Genomic DNA, 19,972 nt, shown 5'->3' on the forward strand with positions numbered 1-19,972 from the left:
ATTAAAAAAATGTATACATATATATATTAATTTTATTGTTTTCTCGGGGAAAGGGCTTTTTAAAACAACGAGCCTAACAACTGCAGGTAAGAAAATAGGGACACATTTAGACAAAACTGCATATTTATGTCACGTTTAATGAGGCCAGGCTCAACGAGCGGGCTTTTCATCTGGTAACTTTACATTATTAAACAAAAAAAATACGAAAACATTTCAGATAGAAAGCGTGTCTTTGCTACAGAGAAAATCTTTATACTTTCAGAGTAAAAAGTCAGACTTCCATCCTAACAAATCCACAGATTAGGCTAACTACCAGATTTCACCCCGTCTACAATGAAGAGTCATTTATAACACGCGGCGTGAGGGCTTCTTGTGAAACTGAGTGAAGTTAAATTAATTTGTGCTTACTAGCAAAACTAAAAGTTGTCATTGTTTACAGATATTGTCAGAAGGGGCACTTGGTCACTTTAGTCGGTGGTCAGGATGCCCCGATCTGCTGCATCCCGGACGTCAGTGGCAGGGCCTCAGACACAGGACATAGAGCCAGAGGAGCTGCTCCCAGTCCGTTTGACTCAGACACAATGGGTAGACATGTCGGCATACGAGGAGGCAGAGGAGGCAGTGGCTGAACACATGGAGATATTACTCAAGAAGGTCATGGACGGGTGTTTCAGGGTAGAAATCAGACAACAGGTAAATGAAATGCCCTCTGTGGTTCACATACATTTCACATACAGCACTGCCTGCTAATGTTTTATAGTCTTTGATTGATTCTGGGTGTAAAATTAGTTGAGGGATAAGAAACGAATTTCGGAAACAAAATTTAATTGGTTGGGAATATGTCTGGACCAAAATGCAGATGAATCATGAAACTAATTGTTTTTGCGTTGTTGATATACATTTTAAATCCTCTCTTTTCCATCCATCCATTCACACACAAATTTATACTACAGTGTACCAAGAAACTAGCGGCAAGGTGTGTCAATTGCCTTGCTCACAGACACTAAAAAACTATTCACTGGTGGGAGTGGGGCCTGGGGGTGAACACTCAACCTAGTGAGCTACTGCTAAGATTATGGCCATTTGTTTTTGTCATTCAGCTTTGCCCATATACAGCAACCTGGATAAAGAAGTGCCTGGTTCAGATAGTAGAGCAGCATTTCCTGTGCAGAGATGGTGGAGATGGACCTGAGGAGGTTCTGCCTGAGGACTCTGAGCCTCCTCCAGCTGAACCAGATGCCTGGGCTCAGGGCTGTGTGCCACTAGTGAGCCCCTCTACTCCACAGCAACCCATCTCACCAAAGGTATAGCCACAGCCATAAATCCTGCACTGGAATAATGTTATGGTGTTTCATTTGACAGATAATAAGAAAATTATTTATCCAATGAGTATAACTTCATCCGCACTCAGACGTGCCTGATTATGAATATTTGAACCAAAAAACTAATTATATGGTTGTGCAACTTTGTTATAGATTTTTTATTACCTTTATTTTTTACAAGCATGTTGTTGAAGGCAAGGATACTTTTTATTACTTAAAACTCAAAATACTTCCATTTAAATTGTTTTAATCTTTTTAAACAGGATGAAGATATTGTCCAGAAGGAGGTAGAGCTAAAAGTACTCCCAAAATCTAGCGAACTGCCCCAGCCTAAAGTTTCTCTAAAGCTACCGTCAAAGACCTGCTCTAACCCTGCTGTTGTCACAAATAACAAATTGCACAATACTTTTACCCAATCAAAAATTGAAAAGAAAAATAACCATGTACCAATGCGTGCCAAACCGAGTAAATTTCTACCCCCATTGTCTCATTTTGCAAGGAAACACACCTCGAAGACTGAAAACAGTGAAGTTGAAATTAGGATGTCCACTGTTAGTAATAAGTCAGTGCCATCAAATCTGTTAACCAAACATAAAGCCATAGAAAGGCTGGATCCTGCAAGCCTCCCTGACCACTGCATTTTCCCTAAATATGAGATTGTAGATTCAAATGCCAAATCCAGGAAATCAAGACAAAACATACCACAACCAAAACACATGGAACCTGAATGGACACTAAAGCCTCCAAGATGTGAAGTTGACGTCAGACCAAAACATGGAGCAGTGATTTCTTCTGGACCTATCAGACTGGAGGCAATGACTTTGGCTAAAGGTGTGACACTCTCTCAGTCTGCAGAGCTCAACCAGATCTCAGCTCCTCCACAGCCTCCTCCACAAACTCCTCCAGGGAAGCTAAAGCCCATTAGAACAGAGCCGTCGCTGTTTACGTTTTCTGTTGACCAGTTTGTTCCAGGCCCTCAAGTGAAACCACTGTCACAAACTTAGACATGAGGTATGATAACATCCCCCGTTGATGTTAAGTAGTAGTGCAGTAGTGTCCTAATGATTTAAGACAAGACTATTATATTACCATGAATATTAGAATGTATCTCCCCCAGATTACAGATTAATTTGAAACTTTCTAATAAATTAACTTAATTTAAAAAAAAAAATCTCACTCCAACTTCCTCAACAATACAAGTATTTTTTATTTTATTTTTTGCATAACTATTGGTCAGCGTTACCGACTATTGGTCAGTACCCCTCCCTGAACCACCACCTTAACGTGGTGGAGGGGTTTGAGTGCCCGAATGATCCTGGGAGCTATGTTGTTGGGGGCTTCATGCCCCTGGTAGAGTCACCCATGGCAAACAGGTCCAGGGCCCTCTCGGCTGTCCTGGGAACGCCTTGGGATCCCACCGGAGGAGCTGGAGGACGTGTCTGGGGTGAGGGAAGTTTGGGAGTCCCTGCTTAGACTGCTGCCCCCGCGACCTGGCTCCGGATAAGCGGAAGAAAATGGATGGATGGATGGATATTGGTCAGTATCTTTGATGGGTGCCCAGTATAATAAAGAGTAGTTACTAAAACAACACCATTCTTTTTATTAGCCTTTACTACACATAATCCTCTGCCAGTGTATCAAAGTAGTTTGTGTCCACATACAAGAGGAACCCAGAGAACAGGCTGTCGGCCTGCCCAGCATCAGTGTACAACCCATTCTGGTCTGAGTAGAAGATCTCCAGCCACACTTCGTCCTCCGGGTTCAGATATATTGCTGTGGATCCTGAGGCCACATCATGGTTCCCTGTGTTTGCATCAAATGTCTTGATCCGATATTGTCCATTGTGCACCAGTGCTATGGCAAGGTGCTTGTTGGCCAGTGTGATGTCATAGGAGAAGTAGTAGATCCCGGGATAGGCACATATGAATTTCCCTGTTTCCGGATTGTAATGCCTACCTTCATCAAATAGGATCTTGTCAAATTTGATTGGCACTTTTTCTGTGGGGTGACTACTGGTAATGCCCACAGAAAAGGCAGATTTTGGAAGCAGGCTTCCACATTTGCAAACACCTCCTATCCCGCGGTTCCCTTTTTTGCCCTTGTCGCCCTTCTGTCCATCCTGTCCTGGACCACCAGGGAGCCCCACATCCCCTTTGTCCCCCACAGGACCCTGTTTACCTGGAGGACCAGGATCTCCACGCTCTCCCGTCTTACCAGGGGCACCAACTCTGCCCTTCAACCCTGAAATACAAACATCTGGTGAAAAAGGGGGATTTTCCTGGCGACAGGTATGTCATTTATTCAGAGGGATGGAATAGAAAGATGCCTAGATGTCCACCCTGTTTACCTTCCATTTCATTGGTAAACACTCTACCTGTCTCTCCTTTTTCTCCTTTCTCTCCCTTCCTGCCGTCCCTTCCGTCCCGACCTGGGATTCCCACACATCCCTGTGCCCCAGGTGGTCCGCTGGGGCAAGCTTTCCCTGGCAGACCTGGGGATCCTGGGACACTGCTGTAGACCAGATCAGGAGCTTTCTTCAGTCTTGTCTCTGACAGGTGTGCAGAGACACAGTGACACAGACAGGCCACTGCCACCAGCATCCACATGCTCAAATCTGTGGAGATGAGACTGTTACAGAGAGACTCTAATTCAATATAACAACCCCATATTGCCAGTGAGCAGATGTGGAATGTAACACAGTACACGTAGCAAAGTACTGTACTTAAGTACACATTTTCCGTGTCTGTACTTTATTTAAGTATATGTTAAAGTGACTATCTTTTACTTTTATTTCACTACATTTGAGAACAGTTTGAGATCTATTGAAGAGGCTGAGGGGTTTATTTTTTAACACATTGATAATTTGAGTATACAAAAATATACAAATAAAAACAGCTAGGAAAAATTCAGCACCAATCTATATCAAAATCACTACAGTTGAAACTTCACTTCATCTCAAAATCTGTGTGAAATACATTTACTTACTACTCTACTCTACTCTGAGTACATTTTAACGGGTACTTTAACGGGTACTTTAATGGGTACTTTAATGGTTTTACTTCTTTTTTCATGGGATACTTTAACTTGAGTATTTTTTGCCCTTGTATCTGCACTTTTACTTGACTAACAAAATCAAAAACTTATTCCACCACTGTCAATAACAGTGAAAACAGTAGACTCCAATGTAAAAAAGTACTAAACTGATCACTTGCTGGTTCTGCCCAGAACAAGAGTTCAGCTCAGCAGCAATATGAAATTTAGAGGACATGACATTTGACATGAAAGAATTCCTAACAATTCAAAAGATATTTCTTATACAACCATGTGCATCCTCATACTCCAAGGAATTGAATATTGCCACATTCCCAAGTTCTGACATAACCAGACTACTAGACTGCACTGAGGGACAAAATGAGAATCAAGACAGGATACACGACAACCAACAACATGATATATGTACATGTATATATGTATGTATATATACATAGGATAGCCTAGATGATGGTCATCACACACACACACACACACACACCCACCCCCACACACCCCCACACACACCCCCCCATACACATATATATATGTGTGGGGGTGTGTAGGGGTGTGTGTGTGTGTGTGTGTGGGTGTGTGTGTGTGTGTGTGTGTGATTTCATCCTTTCTAGACGCACTCAGCCACCTTTCATGCAAAACTATGCTTCACACGAGTAAAAGAATATGAATGAATTCTAATACTTCTAAATCTTACCTCAAAGTTGTCAGCTGTCCATTGACAAAGAGTCAGTCGCTCAGTGTTAGAAGTGGGATCCTGATAAATTCTTGATTAGCGCTGAACTTATTAGTGGTATTATCAATGTCCACATTTTTCTGGTTATACAAGGTCACAGAAAACAGATCTCCATCTGTGACTTTTCCTTGAAAATTGAACCCACTCCCTCCACTTTACCATGACGTTCCCAAGGCAAACTGTCAACAAAGATAGCAGGCTATGGAATGTTGCACGTGATGTCATAAGTTACAGGCAGAAACAAGTCGCTTTCTTTTGTTGTAGGCCTTCTGTCTTTTTCTCACATTAGCAAAACAAAACACACACACACACAAAATAGGCTGCATATTGAATCTAAAGAAAACCTAAATAAAAAAAATGGTAGACTTTCACGTTCAAATGTGATAAGAATGTTAGGTTGTCTGAACATGACCCAGCTATAGCCCAGTTTACTAGCTGGAGGGCATATGGCCTGCAATCGAATGTGTATAGTATATAGAAAGAAAGAGTTTGGGGAAAAAAATCTGTCTGTACTAAAATCAGTAATACTTGACTTTAGTAGATCTATATTTTTGATAAGGTAATGAGAGAAAAAAAATCAAATAAAAAGAGGCTGGGACACACGTGTATTTCCTTTCGTGTCTATAAAAGTCTCAAAACATGTAGAGACGTTGGGCTGCAATTAGACAAGGTGTTTTTCATCGGAACTATTCCATTCCATTTAGCCTATCATGAAAGATCCACGGCCTGTCCTTTTTTTCCATGGCTTATCCTAACAAAAAGCCTATCCTTGAACATCCGGAATGGGCGGTCTTTATTTTGATTGACAGCGATCTGAACCAATGACATAGAAGCAGCACATTCAATGTTAGATTTATCAATAAAGTAGGTTTCACGGTAGTTTATCTCGTTACTAGGCAGCGATAACGGCGCCTCTTTGCAGTATGTGGAAATACAAGTCTCCTTTAGTCATTTAGCCAAAAAACATGTGATAAACTAAGGCAAAAAGGTAGCAGCACATTTGAGATCTTATTAAAGTCCATAATGTGCCAAGATGCTAAGCTAAGTCTGATGCTGCACTGTTTATAGATAGGACACTCGTATCTCGCGCTATGGCGTCTCCTCCGAGGTAAGTTTTTCCATTCCTTTTAGTTTTTACTTAAATATATGCAGTAGTAACACGGATATCAAGCCAGTAATTGTGAACATGACATGACAAAATGTGGTGTCCTGTGGTGTTCTCTGTAGGGATGATCGAGGTAAAGTGAGAAGGAAAAGACAAGAATCACTACGAAAACAGAGCGAAGATGACATCCAGGTAGGCTAACTCATGTTCTTCAGTGCATTCTACAGAAGGGCAAGTTTGTCCTTGTTCGTAGAAGAGACTAGTATTATATAATGATATTGCTAATGCTAACTAATGTTTTATAATCCATGCTGTTACTACAAAACATGCATAAGAAAACAAACGTTGGAAGAAAAAAAGTTGTGATGTTTATTTCACTGACAACTGCCAAAGCTTTACATTTAATGCAACTTTTGTGCCATATTTCTTTGTTGAATATCAGGAACCTCAAAGCTGTGATGAAGACCCAGGAGAGACTTTGAAACGCAAAATCAGGGCTCAGAGACAGAGGCAGAAAAAAGAGGTATCTTTATTGTCAGTGAATATTGCTTTTTTTGTATTTTCTTGTATTAACCTAAACCTTTATCTTCAAATCCTATGAAGCTGCTTGAACAGTCCCAAAAGGATAATGAAAATGTTGTGGAGGATATCTCTCCAATTCAACATGCGGATGAAGATGCTGATGAACCAGAGAGAGCGACCGAACCAGCGGTTTGGTCAACACCTCCAAGAGCCAAGAAAAGTGTGCACCTCAAGCTAAATTTTATACCTATTTCCCCAATGGGTAAAATGTTGGTAGAAATCAGTCAAAAAAATTTAAGTTGGGCATAATATAATACATAGATACAGAAAAATAAATTGGGTATAAACATATGTACAAAATAATAGATTGCTTAATAGTGCTAAGTGAAAATTTGTCTGTTAAGGTCTGTCTAAACTTCCGCCAATTCCTGGTTCACAACACTTGGATGACGTGATGACGCAGCACTTGAAAGAAAAGCTTCTAGCAGCCAGAGTAAGTTGTATACATTTTATTTTTACACATTTCCCATGTATTTAATGTATTAATACTTAAATCTTTGTGTTCAGACTAGAGTTGAGAAAATACATCGGCAAGAATCCAATGTCAAGCCAGCCAGTCGACTACAGAATTTAAAAGATAGGGAAACTGTTACCAGGTTTGATAGAGAGGTGAGAACATGTATGCATTATGAATATTCAACCATACATTTGCTATCATCAATCAATGTTTTGGTTAATTTCATAGCCTGATGCAGACATGCAAGACATCTCTCAATCTCTCAGCACAAGAGTTAAATTCAGAGAAGCAATGCGAAAAGTAAGGATTGTGCATAATGCTCTCAATTCCATAGTAATCATGTAATACTATACTAATATAATAATATCCTACACATATTGCATCTTGCTTTCAATAGATTGACACTGGCATCCCGACAGCAGAAGAAGCATACAATTTTTTCACATTCAACTTTGAACCAGAGCCTGAAGAGAGTGAGGAACAGAGTAAGAAAAGTCTGACCAAAAGGAGGACCCCTGGAGAGGATGAGGACAGTGAGAAAGAGGAGCAAGAAGAGTCGGATATAGATCGAGCCAATCAAGATGAAGATCATGTAAGATAAGCGCAAGTAAATCTATATAAACTTATGTAGATTTAATATATAAATTATGTGTCTTATAAAATGCACGTCATTTGGTAAAAGTTTTGTAAAAGTTGGAGAAATTTGAGCTTTGTTGATGTTTTTTGTTTGTTTGTCATATCATTACAACAATATTTTCTCATATTTAAATTAAATCAGTATTGCTATGTGTTGCCAAAGTTTGCGAACCCTGTGTGCGAGACTGTGTGCATTTGAATGTGTTGTTTATTTTTCATTCACATGTATTTAGTATTTAATGCCTTATCCTTGCTGCAGAATGAGGAAGCTCCCCTTGTCCAAGATGACAGAGATAATATATTTGTGACTGAACAATCGACGCAGGACTTTATTGTGGTGAAGAAAGCTGAGTACATCGGATACCACAAGCGCCTTCAACACACAGGCGATCTGCTCTTCACACCCAGCGTACGACCAGGTATTTATTATTATATAACAGTTTTTCTTGCCTTCGTTTAGCTTTTCTTTGCTTCTTCATCTACCTCAAAGGGCGCAGTGATTAGCATCTTGACTCATGGTTTCTTTCTTTAATAATGTACAGATTAGAATATTCCATGCATCATTTGTCTTTGTCTTATAGAGAACAGATTCAAAACAGGGTGCAAAAGATGTTTTAGTTTAATTTTATTAAATAACTTGGTCACCGCAATGTCTCAATACTGTCATTATTTTGGTGTGGTTATAAATTATGGTTTGGAAATGGATTCTAAATTATGGATTCAGAAGACAAAATAATTTTCTATTTTGAGACACAGAAAGACACTTCCTTACTAAATAAATACATGATTATTCTTTGTATAGTTGTCATCTGTGTAACCAATAGCAATTAATAATAATATAACAATAATATAACTCTAATTTGTGCGTATGCTGCATTTTTACAGTTACAACTTGTGTAAAACTGCCTGAAAACATTAAGCCTCGGTATCTGGAAGATGAAGGTCTGTATGTAGGAGAGAGACCCCCGGTGTCTTCAACCAATATGAATATTTTAGAGAATCGTCTTTTAAAGTCAGCGGAGGTAATACATTTGCCTATGAAATTATAAGTATCTAATTTTAGAACTTTTGTATAATGTCATTGTTTCTTTGTCAAGGGGAAAAAGTGGTTTGATGATGATGGTACGATAATGGCATTACCAAATCCCATAAAAGAGTCATCGACAAGACCTCCTCTGTTTCATATGGAGGAAGAGCTGGACCCGGCACTACAGACTGTCTTCAGGAAGGTAGAGCTATGAATCACACATCAAAAATCTTACAGGTATCAGGAAGTTATATTAATGCATTTATCTAGTACTGTATACTTTTTCAGCAGTTATGTCACTTCGGTCTTCCAAAATCAACAAAACATGTCTCTCTGATTCACAATTTAATTTGTTTATTCATTTGCAGCCAGTGATGTCCAAGCAGGAGAATGTGTATTTTGCTGGAGTGGGGGACTCAGACGGAGACTTTCAGCTCGATGTGGACATCTCTGGACTAATCTTCTCCCATCATCCACTCTTCAGCCGTGAACACGTCCTTGGATCACGTCTAGTCCAACTCTACGACCAGTATCTCAACAGGCAACACAATAACCTCACTGGGCACCTCACTGAGAAGGTACAAAGTAAAAAAAATACTGAAAGTTAAAATTCATTTTCATAACATATTTTTTCATGGTTTTGTGCTTTGGTCATTGTAGTTAAATGGATTGAGGATGACACTACAGAATATGATGGAGATTCACGGAGGGGAAAATTTGACTGAGGCTCTAAAGCAGAGGATTTCAGAGTGCAACATGGAGGTCAAGTAAGCATAGCAAAGTATTCTATTTTTTAAGTGCAGTTAAAGGCTGCAACATAATTGTGACCAAAGTCACATTTTGATAAACTGAATGATTTTGTGTAATCTGTGTTTGTCTGGTGGTTGCAGGGACACCCGTCAGTTGCGAGACCATGAACAGGAGAAAGACAGGACTCTGTTGAAGAATATTATTAAAGTTTGGAAAGACCTGAAGACCTTGAGAGACTTTCAGAAGTTCACCAACACATCATACAGACTTCAGCTCAGACGGTACAAATAATCATCCAATGCCATTTGAATATTAGAAAACATTTTTAGTGTATTATGTTGTTCATTATTTATATCAGTATTTCATGTTTTGTCTCATTGTGCTGTTTGTATAGAGAGATAGTAGACCCTGAAATGGATGAGCGCGAGTATGAGACGGAGATCTTGGCAGAGGTCACAGAGTTGGAGCAAGAGATTGAACAGGAGTACAAGAGAAAGTTGGACAACTATAAGACCCAGCTGGATAAGTGGAAACTGTGGCGAAGGAAACAGGTACAGTCTTTTTATTATAAAATACACTTATTATTGTGACCACCTGACTAATATACTAAAATAATATGCAGCTGTGGTCTGAGAATCACTATGTATTCTGGCACACATTTCAATCAGAGACCGTATTTCCTCAGTAGTTTTAAAACAGGAGCTATTTCCTTCTTATTGGATTGGACAACTTCTTTCATTCAACAAATTTTCCTTACTTGGTCTAGCTGTTTGCAAGTTCTTTGCGTGTTTGGGTCCTCAGGGTACTCGAGTTTGCCCCAACAGCCTAACACAACATGCGCATTTACCCAAAGTACACCTATATATATGGCGACCCACTAATATCAGCATATTACCTGAATCTTATTAATGGCAATAAAACATTCATGCAATAAAAAAAACTCCTATATTTTTGTTGTATCCAGAAAGGTAAAAAGAAAAGATCCATGAAAAATAAAAGGAAAGACACAGACGCCGACTCAGAAGATGAAGATTCCGAGGCACCTCCAAAACCAGACCCTCCAGAGAAACTGGACTTTTACTCTTTGGAACAGAATGTGAGGGAAAAGTTTTTAAGGATCCGCAGAAACCCAGGAGAGCCCATCCTGATCCCGGAGCTGTCTGCATCTGGAAACATCACAGCGACTGACCAATGCCCCAGGTATGAGCCAAAGACATTCTTCACAAAACTGCCCTCTTAGTTAAGTGCTCTCACTCTCCGCTGATAGAGTTTAATGTTTGTAGTCCAAGTTGTCTTTGTCTTCCTTTCCTAATCACTCCTTCTAATGCACTTCTATCAACAATCTTTGAGTGTATAGCTCTCACTATGTGTCCAAAGAATATTTGCATCCTTTTTAGATTGGCCACTACTGTATGTAGAACTTGATGCCAGTCTTCCTCAGTACTTTGTTATGTTAGTGTAGCAGGTATTGGGCCGGTACAACCACCGCTACTAGTTTAAAATATTATTTGTAGGGGAGAGTTGGTTGCTGGAATAAAGTGAGACGGACACATTAATTTCGTGCTGTCTTGGCTCGCTGCTACTGCCGCTAACTTTATTTTTACACAAGCACATTGCATTAACATATAAACAGTCCAAATGTGGCGAAAGAGAACAATTTTATATTACAGCATGTGGAGCCAACGGAGAAGTAACAAGGTCTAGGCTAAGCACTAGCGCAGGAGTTAGCATAAAGAGCTAATCATATATCTAAATAAAATACATCAAATAGTAAACATCTAGCTTAGACTAGCAAATCTTACAACAAAAGTTATATCATTTGGACTTTATATGAGTCAATTTTCATGTTTGGTGGAACTGTACCATCCAGTTCCACCAAAACAAAGTGAGACGGACACATGGCTGTGTCCCAATTCGCCAAATGCACCCTTCAAGGGTCCTTTCGAAGTACTCTTCAAAAGTGTAGTTTCAAGGTTCCGGTCGAGAATCTGCCCTCCTCAGTGTAGCCACCATCTTGCTGAAGTGGGACAGGCCCACACCACGGACCGCACTTCCACCGCTGTCTTTGAGCGTACGATACGTACATTACGTACGTTATTTTTAATGGTTTATTATTTAATAGAAAAAAAGTCAAGATGTCGTCGTCACAGCCGTTTCTTTCTGTTTAGATTGAATATCAATAGGCAATTAAAGCCGCAAGCGGCATCGAACGGCCCTCGCGGGCCGTGCTTCGCACTCGGCCGACCCCGCACTCCCTGTGGGTGGCGCTAACGCGCCACTTGTCTCTTTTTTATTGCGGCTTTGGGCTGCACTTGTCACCAAACAAGTCAAAACACATTGGAAGTGCTGATGCACAAAATGCAAAAACATGGGTTTTCCAGGCATCGCCATGGCAACACCGTGCAAAATACAAACTTGGCCCCTTGGACTTTTTTGTCGGGGGCGACCTGAAGAATCACTGTGCCAAATTTTATGTTCGTCGTTGACGGTAATAAGTCGTTATAAGACTTTGAAATGTACGAAAATTTGGAAATTTCCCCATTAGGATAACATGGGCGCTTTCGCGCATCACCATGGCAACCCAGTGAAAAATATGACTTGGGTCTGATTGACTTTTTTGATCAGGATGACATGAAGAGTCATGGTGCCAAATTTCACATTATTCCATCAAACTAATATTTTTCCCATGAATGGGAAAAATTGGAAGGTTTCCCATTAGGATAACATTGGCACTTTGGCGCATTGCCATGGCAACACGGTGCAAAAAAACACATGTGTCTGATTGACTTTATTGATTGGGATGACCCAAAGGAATTTTGTGTCAAATTTGGGAACATTTGGGAAAACTAAATTTTCGGCCTTCCATACAAATTTATCAGATGTTCTGTAGGGGGCGCTATCGCGCCAATTTAGTTTCTGTCATAATGCGTAGCTTTATGCCGGAAAGTTTAACAACTGATTCGAATTTGAGCAAAATCGGACTTTGCATGCGCAAACAGGAGCAAATTTTGACTTTTGAAAATTGCAAAAATTCCAATGGAATTTTGCGGCTTCGCCGCACGGAAACCGTAATAGGGATCATCATAAATTGGATAACTTTTGATGCCCCACTTGTCTAGAAGATGTACAGTGAATTTCAGCCCAGCCGGTGAAGCGCCTTCAGAGGAGTTGACGAAAATGCGACGTCAGCGAAAACGCTGACTTTGCATTTTGGAATTTCTAATCCAAGATGGCCGACTTCCGGTGCGTCAGAGGGCGTGGCCATAATAATCTTTTTTTTTTTGGCATCACTTGAAGAATGCGTGTACCAAATTTCGTGGCTCTATGCCAAAGTTGACGTCGGGACGTCTCCCATTGACGCAATGTATTTTGACTTTTGCAGGGGGCGCTGTCGCGCCATTTTTTTATGCCCAATGATGCACCACATAAAAAAATAAATTTTTCGCCAGACCTGAATTTTGGGCAAAATTTGGTGAGTTTTTGAATATGTTCAGGGGGTCAAATTACTGCTCAAAGAGCAGAAGAAGAAAAAAAAAAAAAAAATTAAAGCCGCAAGCGGCATCGAACGGCCCTCGCGGGCCGTGCTTCGCACTCGGCCGACCCGGCACTCCCTGTGGGTGGCGCTAACGCGCCACTTGTCCCTTTTTTATTGCGGCTTTGGGCTGCACTTGTCACCAAACAAGTCAAAACACATGTGAAGTGCTGATGCACAAAATGCAAAAACATGGGTTTTCCAGGCATCGCCATGGCAACACCGTGCAAAATACAAACTTGGCCCCTCGGACTTTTTTGACGGGGACGACCTGAAGAATCACTGTGCCAAATTTTATGTCCGTCGTTGACGGTAATAAGTCGTTATAAGACTTTGAAATGTACGAAAATTTGGAAATTTTCCCATTAGGATAACATGGGCGCTTTCGCGCATCGCCATGGCAACCCAGTGAAAAATATGACATGGGTCTGATTGACTTTTTTGATCAGGATGACATGAAGAGTCATGGTGCCAAATTTCACATTATTCCATGAAACTAATATTTTTCCCATGAATGGGAAAAATTGGGAGGTTTCCCATTAGGATAACATTGGCAGTTTGGCGCATCGCCATGGCAACACGGTGCAAAAGACGACATAGGTCTGATTGGCTTTATTGATTGGGATGACCCAATGGAATTTTGTGTCAAATTTGGTAACATTTGGGAAAACTAAATTTTTGGCCTTCCATACAAATATATTAGATGTTCTGTAGGGGGCGCTATCGCGCCAATTTAGTTTCTGTCATAATGAGTAGCTTTAGGCCCATAAGTTTTACAACTGATTTGAATTTGAGCCAAATCGGACTTTGCATGCGCAAACGGGAGCAAATTTTGACTTTTGAAAATTGCAAAAATTCCGATGGAATTTTGCGGCTTCGCCGCACGGAAACCGTAATAGGGATCATCATGAATTGGATAACTTTTGATGCCCCACTTGTCTAGATGATGTACAGTGAATTTCAGCCTTGCAGGTGAAGCGCCTTCAGAGGAGTTGACGAAAATGCGACGTCAGCGAAAACGCTGACTTTGCATTTTGGAATTTTCAATCCAAGATGGCCGACTTCCGGTGCGTCAGAGGGCGTGGCCATAATAATCTTTTTTGTTTGGCATCACTTGAAGAATGCGTGTACCGAATTTCGTGGCTCTACGCCAAACTTGACGTCGCGACGTCTCCCATTGACGCAATGTATTTTGACTTTTGCAGGGGGCGCTGTCGCGCCATTTTTTTATGCCCAATGATGCACCACATAAAAAAATAAATTTTTCGGCAGACCTGAATTTTGGGCAAAATTTGGTGAGTTTTTGAATATGTTCAGGGGGTCAAATTACTGCTCAAAGAGCAGAAGAAGAATAAAAATTAAAGCCGCAAGCGGCATCGAACGGCCCTCGCGGGCCGTGCTTCGCACTCGGCCGACCCCGCACTCCCTGTGGGTGGCGCTAACGCGCCACTTGTCCCTTCTTTATTGCGGCTTTGGACTGCACTTGTCACCAAACAAGTCAAAACACATGGGAAGTGCTGATGCACAAAATGCAAAAACATGGGTTTTGCAGGCATCGCCATGGCAACACCGTGCAAAATACAAACTTGGCCCCTCGGACTTTTTTGTCGGGGACGACCTGAAGAATCACTGTGCAAAATTTTATGTCCGTCGTTGACGGTAATAAGTCGTTATAAGACTTTGAAATGTACGAAAATTTGGAAATTTTCCCATTAGGATAACATGGGCGCTTTCGCGCATCGCCATGGAAACCCAGTGAAAAATATGACAAGGGTCTGATTGACTTTTTTGATCAGGATGACATGAGGAGTCATGGTGCCAAATTTCACATTATTCCATGAAACTAATATTTTTCCCATGAATGGGAAAAATTGGGAGGTTTCCCATTAGGATAACATTGGCAGTTTGGCGCATCGCCATGGCAACACGCTGCAAAAGACGACATAGGTCTGATTGGCTTTATTGATTGGGATGACCCAATGGAATTTTGTGTCAAATTTGGTAACATTTGGGAAAACAAAATTTTTGGCCTTCCATACAAATATATTAGATGTTCTGTAGGGGGCGCTTTCGCGCCAATTTAGTTTCTGTCATAATGAGTAGCTTTAGGCCCATAAGTTTTACAACTGATTTGAATTTGAGCCAAATCGGACTTTGCATGCGCAAACGGGAGCAAATTTTGAAATTTGAAAATTGCTAAAATTCCGATGGAATTTTGCGGCTTCGCCGCACGGAAACCGTAATAGGGATCATCATGAATTGGATAACTTTTGATGCCCCACTTGTCTAGATGATGTACAGTGAATTTCAGCCTTGCAGGTGAACCGCCTTCAGAGGAGTTGACGTAAATGCGAGGTCAGCGAAAACGCTGACTCGGCGTTTTGGAATTTTCAATCCAAGATGGCCGACTTCCGGTGCATCAGGGGGCGTGGCCATAATAATCTTTTTTATTTGGCATCACTTGAGGAATGCGTGTACCGAATTTCGTGGCTCTACGCCAAACTTGACGTCGCGACGTCTCCCATTGACGCAATGTATTTTGACTTTTGCAGGGGGCGCTGTCGCGCCACTTTTTTATGCCCAATGATGCACCACATAAAAAAATAAATTTTTCGGCAGACCTGAATTTTGGGCAAAATTTGGTGAGTTTTTGAATATGTTCAGGGGGTCAAATTACTGCTCAAAGAGCAGAAGAATAAAAAAAATAATAATAATTAAAGCCGCAAGCGGCATCGAACGGCCCTCGCGGGCCGTGCTTCGCACTCGGCCGACCCCGCACTCCCTGTGGGTGGCGCTAACGCGCCACTTGTCCCTTCTTTATTGCAGCTTTGGGCTGCACTTGTCACCAAACAAGTCAAAACACATGTGAAGTGCTGATGCACAAAATGCAAAAACATGGGTTTTCCAGGCATCGCCATGGCAACACCGTGCAAAATACAAACTTGGCCCCCTGGACTTTTTTGACGGGGACGACCTGAAGAATCACTGTGCCAAATTTTGTGTTCGTCAGTTGACGGTAATAATGTCGTTATAAGACTTTGAAATGTACGAAAATTTGGAAATTTCCCCATTAGGATAACATGGGCGCTTTCGCGCATCGCCATGGCAACCCAGTGAAAAATATGACATGGGTCTGATTGACTTTTTTGATCAGGATGACATGAAGAGTCATGGTGCCAAATTTCACATTATTCCATGAAACTAATATTTTTCCCATGAATGGGAAAAATTGGGAGGTTTCCCATTAGGATAACATTGGCAGTTTGACGCATCGCCATGGCAACACGGTGCAAAAGACGACATAGGTCTGATTGACTTTATTGATTGGGATGACCCAATGGAATTTTGTGTCAAGTTTGGTAACATTTGGGAAAACTAAATTTTCGGTCCTCCATACAAATGTATTAGATGTTCTGTAGGGGGCGCTATCGCGCCAATTTAGTTTCTATCATAATGAGTAGCTTTAGGCCCAAAAGTTTTACAATTGATTCGAATTTGAGCCAAATCGGACTTTGCATGCGCAAACGGGAGCAAATTTTGACTTTTGAAAATTGCAAAAATTTCGATGGAATTTTGCGGCTTCGCCGCACGGAAACCGTAATAGGGATCATCATAAATTGGATAACTTTTGATGCCCCACTTGTCTAGATGATGTACAGTGATTTTCAGCCCTGCAGGTGAAGCGCCTTCAGAGGAGTTGACGAAAATGCGAGGTCAGCGAAAACGCTGACTCGGCATTTTGGAATTTTCAATCCAAGATGGCCGACTTCCGGTGATGTCAGAGGGCGTGGCCATAATAATCTTTTTTGTTTGGCATCACTTGAAGAATGCGTGTACCGAATTTCGTGGCTGTATGCAAAGTTGACGTCGGACGTCTCCCATTGACGCCAAATATTTGACTTTTGCAGGGGGCGCTGTCGCGCCATTTTTTTATGCCCAATGATGCACCACATAAAAAAATAAATTTTTCAGCAGACCTGAATTATGGGCAAAATTTGGTGAGTTTTTGAATATGTTCAGGGGGTCAAATTACTGCTCAAAGAGCAGATGAAAGAAGAAATAAAAATAATAATAATAATAAAATAATAATATTTTTAGCAAAAACAATATATCCGATAACATTAGAAACACATATTATACGTTTTTTGAAAGCTCTCGACCTTCCCCACGTCACCGTGGGGTCAATGGCGAATGACGAGCGCTAACGCGCTCGTCATTCGCCATGGCGTCGGGGTCCGCCATTGACCTCCCATTGACTTCCATTCATTTTAGCAGTTACAAGTATGGCCCATGCCTGCGGCATGGGGCCTTGGATAGGGCTCGATGCCAGGAGTGTGTTTGGGGACATTAGCGCTTCGCGCTGCGTCAGCGTCAACATTGAGTCAATGGGCTTCGCCCATTGACTCAATGTTGACGCTGACATGCTAGCAAGAACAAATATGCATGTCCCATGCCTACGGCATGGGTTGCTAGGACACAGGAGTCTGTGCAGGGGGCGATGGGGGACGACGACTCCTATTGACTACTGTTAACGCATGTCAGCGTCAACATCGAGTCAATGGGCTTCGCCCATTGACTCGATGTTGACGCTGACATGCTAGCAACAACAAATATGCAAACCCATGCCTACGGCATGGGTTGCTAGGACACAGGAGTCTGTGCAAGGTCGCGGTGCTGCCACGAAGTTGCGCGCTTCGCGCGCAACTTCGTGAAGACAGTTTGCAACGATGAGTGCTTCGCACTCATCGTTGCGGAAGCAATAGGCCCTACGCCCTGTAGGGGCTCGGGCCTAAAAAAAAATAATAATATTTTTAGCAAAAACAATATATCCGATAACATTAGAATGACATATTATACGTTTTTTGAAAGCTCTCGACTTTCCCCACATCACCGTGGGGTCAATGGCGAATGACGAGCGCTAACGCGCTCGTCATTCGCCATGGCGTCGGGGTCCGCCATTGACCTCCCATTGACTTCCATTCATTTTAGCAGTAACAAGTATGGCCCATGCCTGCGGCATGGGTTGCTAGGACACAGGAGTCTGTGCAGGGGGCGATGGGGGACGACGACTCCTATTGACTACTGTTAACGCATGTCAGCGTCAACATCGAGTCAATGGGCTTCGCCCATTGACTCGATGTTGACGCTGACATGCTAGCAACAACAAATATGCAAACCCATGCCTACGGCATGGGTTGCTAGGACACAGGAGTCTGTGCAAGGTCGCGGTGCTGCCACGAAGTTGCGCGCTTCGCGCGCAACTTCGTGAAGACAGTCTGCAACGATGAGTGCTTCGCACTCATCGTTGCGGAAGCAATAGGCCCTACGCCCTGTAGGGGCTCGGGCCTAATTAAAGCCGCAAGCGGCATCGAACGGCCCTCGCGGGCCGTGCTTCGCACTCGGCCGACCCGGCACTCCCTGTGGGTGGCGCTGACGCGCCACTTGTCCCTTTTTTATTGCGGCTTTGGACTGCACTTGTCACCAAACAAGTCAAAACATATTGGAAGTGCTGATGCACAAAATGCAAAAACATGGGTTTTCCAGGCGTCGCTATGGCAACACCGTGCAAAATACAAACTTGGCCCCCTGGACTTTTTTGATGGGGACGACCTGAAGAATAACTGTGCCAAATTTTGTGTTCGTCGTTGACGATAATAAGTCGTTATAAGACTTTGAAATGTACGAAAATTTGGAAATTTTCCCATTAGGATAACATGGGCGCTTTCGCGCATCGCCATGGCAACCCAGTGAAAAATATGACATGGGTCTGATTTACTTTTTTGATCAGGATGACATGAGGAGTCATGGTGCCAAATTTCACAGTATTCCATGAAACTAATATTTTTCCCATGAATGGGAAAAATTGGGAGGTTTCCCATTAGGATAACATTGGCAGTTTGGCGCATCGCCATGGCAACACGGTGCAAAAGACGACATAGGTCTGATTGGCTTTATTGATTGGGATGACCCAATGGAATTTTGTGTCAAATTTGGTAACATTTGGGAAAACTAAATTTTCGGCCTTCCATACAAATTTATTAGATGTTCTGTAGGGGGCGCTATCGCGCCAATTTAGTTTCTTTCACTAATGAGTAGATTAGGCCCAGAAGTTTTACAACTGATTCGAATTTGAGCCAAATCGGACTTTGCATGCGCAAACGGGAGCAAATTTTGAAATTTGAAAATTGCAAAAATTCCGATGGAATTTTGCGGCTTCGCCGCACGGAAACCGTAAAAGGGATCATCATAAATTGGATAAGTTTTGATGCCCCACTTGTCTAGATGATGTACAGTGAATTTCAGCCCTGCAGGTGAAGCGCCTTCAGAGGAGTTGACGAAAATGCGACGTCAGCGAAAACGCTGAGTCGGCATTTTGGAATTTTCAATCCAAGATGGCTGACTTCCGGTGTGTCAGAGGGCGTGGCCACAATAATATTTTTTGTTTGGCATCACTTGAAGAATGCATGTACCGAATTTCGTGGCTAGTATGAAAAAGTTGACGTTGACGTCTCCCATTGACGTCAAAAATTTGACTTTTGCAGGGGGCGCTGTCGCGCCATTTTTTTATGCCCAATGATGCACCACATAAAAAAATAAATTTTTCACCAGACCTGAATTATGGGCAAAATTTGGTGAGTTTTTGAATATGTTCAGGGGGTCAAATTACTGCTCAAAGAGCAGAAGAAAGAAGAAAATTAAAGCCGCAAGCGGCATCGAACGGCCCTCGCGGGCCGTGCTTCGCACTAGGCCGGCCCCGCACTCCCTGTGGGTGGCGCTAAC

The 19,972-nt window shown here is 41.9% G+C and overlaps 3 protein-coding genes across 3 annotated transcripts in view; 2 read left to right on the forward strand and 1 right to left on the reverse strand.

Annotated features, from left to right (window-relative positions):
- Positions 1 to 483: 483 nt before the first annotated feature.
- LOC129456192 (uncharacterized) lies at positions 484 to 2,326 on the forward strand. Its single transcript, XM_055221341.1, has 3 exons — positions 484 to 714; positions 1,101 to 1,304; positions 1,586 to 2,326. Exons 1-3 carry the CDS (start codon positions 484 to 486, stop codon positions 2,324 to 2,326), a joined length of 1,176 nt encoding a protein of 391 aa, XP_055077316.1.
- LOC117370068 (complement C1q tumor necrosis factor-related protein 7) lies at positions 2,140 to 5,229 on the reverse strand. Its single transcript, XM_033965425.2, has 3 exons — positions 5,065 to 5,229; positions 3,697 to 3,936; positions 2,140 to 3,563 (listed from the first exon to the last, which is right to left on the reverse strand). Exons 2-3 carry the CDS (start codon positions 3,926 to 3,928, stop codon positions 2,935 to 2,937), a joined length of 861 nt encoding a protein of 286 aa, XP_033821316.1. The 5' UTR covers positions 3,929 to 3,936; positions 5,065 to 5,229; the 3' UTR covers positions 2,140 to 2,934.
- A 695-nt stretch (positions 5,230 to 5,924) lies between these two features.
- Positions 5,925 to 19,972, forward strand: part of cc2d2a (coiled-coil and C2 domain containing 2A) — a 38,837-nt gene continuing 24,789 nt past the window's right edge. Inside the window, exons 1-16 of the mRNA XM_055221170.1 lie at positions 5,925 to 6,211; positions 6,331 to 6,400; positions 6,651 to 6,731; positions 6,812 to 6,950; positions 7,135 to 7,223; positions 7,298 to 7,399; positions 7,476 to 7,547; positions 7,645 to 7,839; positions 8,143 to 8,302; positions 8,769 to 8,905; positions 8,981 to 9,112; positions 9,279 to 9,488; positions 9,571 to 9,677; positions 9,801 to 9,941; positions 10,055 to 10,211; positions 10,625 to 10,860. Of these exons, the coding sequence (XP_055077145.1) occupies positions 6,195 to 6,211; positions 6,331 to 6,400; positions 6,651 to 6,731; positions 6,812 to 6,950; positions 7,135 to 7,223; positions 7,298 to 7,399; positions 7,476 to 7,547; positions 7,645 to 7,839; positions 8,143 to 8,302; positions 8,769 to 8,905; positions 8,981 to 9,112; positions 9,279 to 9,488; positions 9,571 to 9,677; positions 9,801 to 9,941; positions 10,055 to 10,211; positions 10,625 to 10,860 (2,045 nt within the window). The 5' untranslated portion in view covers positions 5,925 to 6,194. The remainder of the gene's footprint in view (positions 6,212 to 6,330; positions 6,401 to 6,650; positions 6,732 to 6,811; positions 6,951 to 7,134; positions 7,224 to 7,297; positions 7,400 to 7,475; positions 7,548 to 7,644; positions 7,840 to 8,142; positions 8,303 to 8,768; positions 8,906 to 8,980; positions 9,113 to 9,278; positions 9,489 to 9,570; positions 9,678 to 9,800; positions 9,942 to 10,054; positions 10,212 to 10,624; positions 10,861 to 19,972) is intronic.

This window comes from Periophthalmus magnuspinnatus, chromosome 4 (genome assembly GCF_009829125.3).
Source record: "Periophthalmus magnuspinnatus isolate fPerMag1 chromosome 4, fPerMag1.2.pri, whole genome shotgun sequence".
In the NCBI taxonomy this organism is placed as follows: Eukaryota; Metazoa; Chordata; class Actinopteri; order Gobiiformes; family Gobiidae; genus Periophthalmus; species Periophthalmus magnuspinnatus.

Excerpts from the sequence above, each read along its gene's own strand:
- LOC129456192 (XM_055221341.1), top strand. The coding sequence starts at position 484 with ATGCCCCGATCTGCTGCATCCCGGACGTCAGTGGCAGGGCCTCAGACA. Across the intron at positions 715-1,100 it reads TAAATGAAATGCCCTCTGTG|CTTTGCCCATATACAGCAAC; the intron begins GTTCACATACAT and ends TTTGTCATTCAG. Across the intron at positions 1,305-1,585 it reads AGCAACCCATCTCACCAAAG|GATGAAGATATTGTCCAGAA; the intron begins GTATAGCCACAG and ends CTTTTTAAACAG.
- LOC117370068 (XM_033965425.2), bottom strand. The coding sequence starts at position 3,928 with ATGTGGATGCTGGTGGCAGTGGCCTGTCTGTGTCACTGTGTCTCTGCA. Across the intron at positions 3,564-3,696 it reads AGGAGAAAAAGGAGAGACAG|GGTTGAAGGGCAGAGTTGGT; the intron begins GTAGAGTGTTTA and ends TTTGTATTTCAG.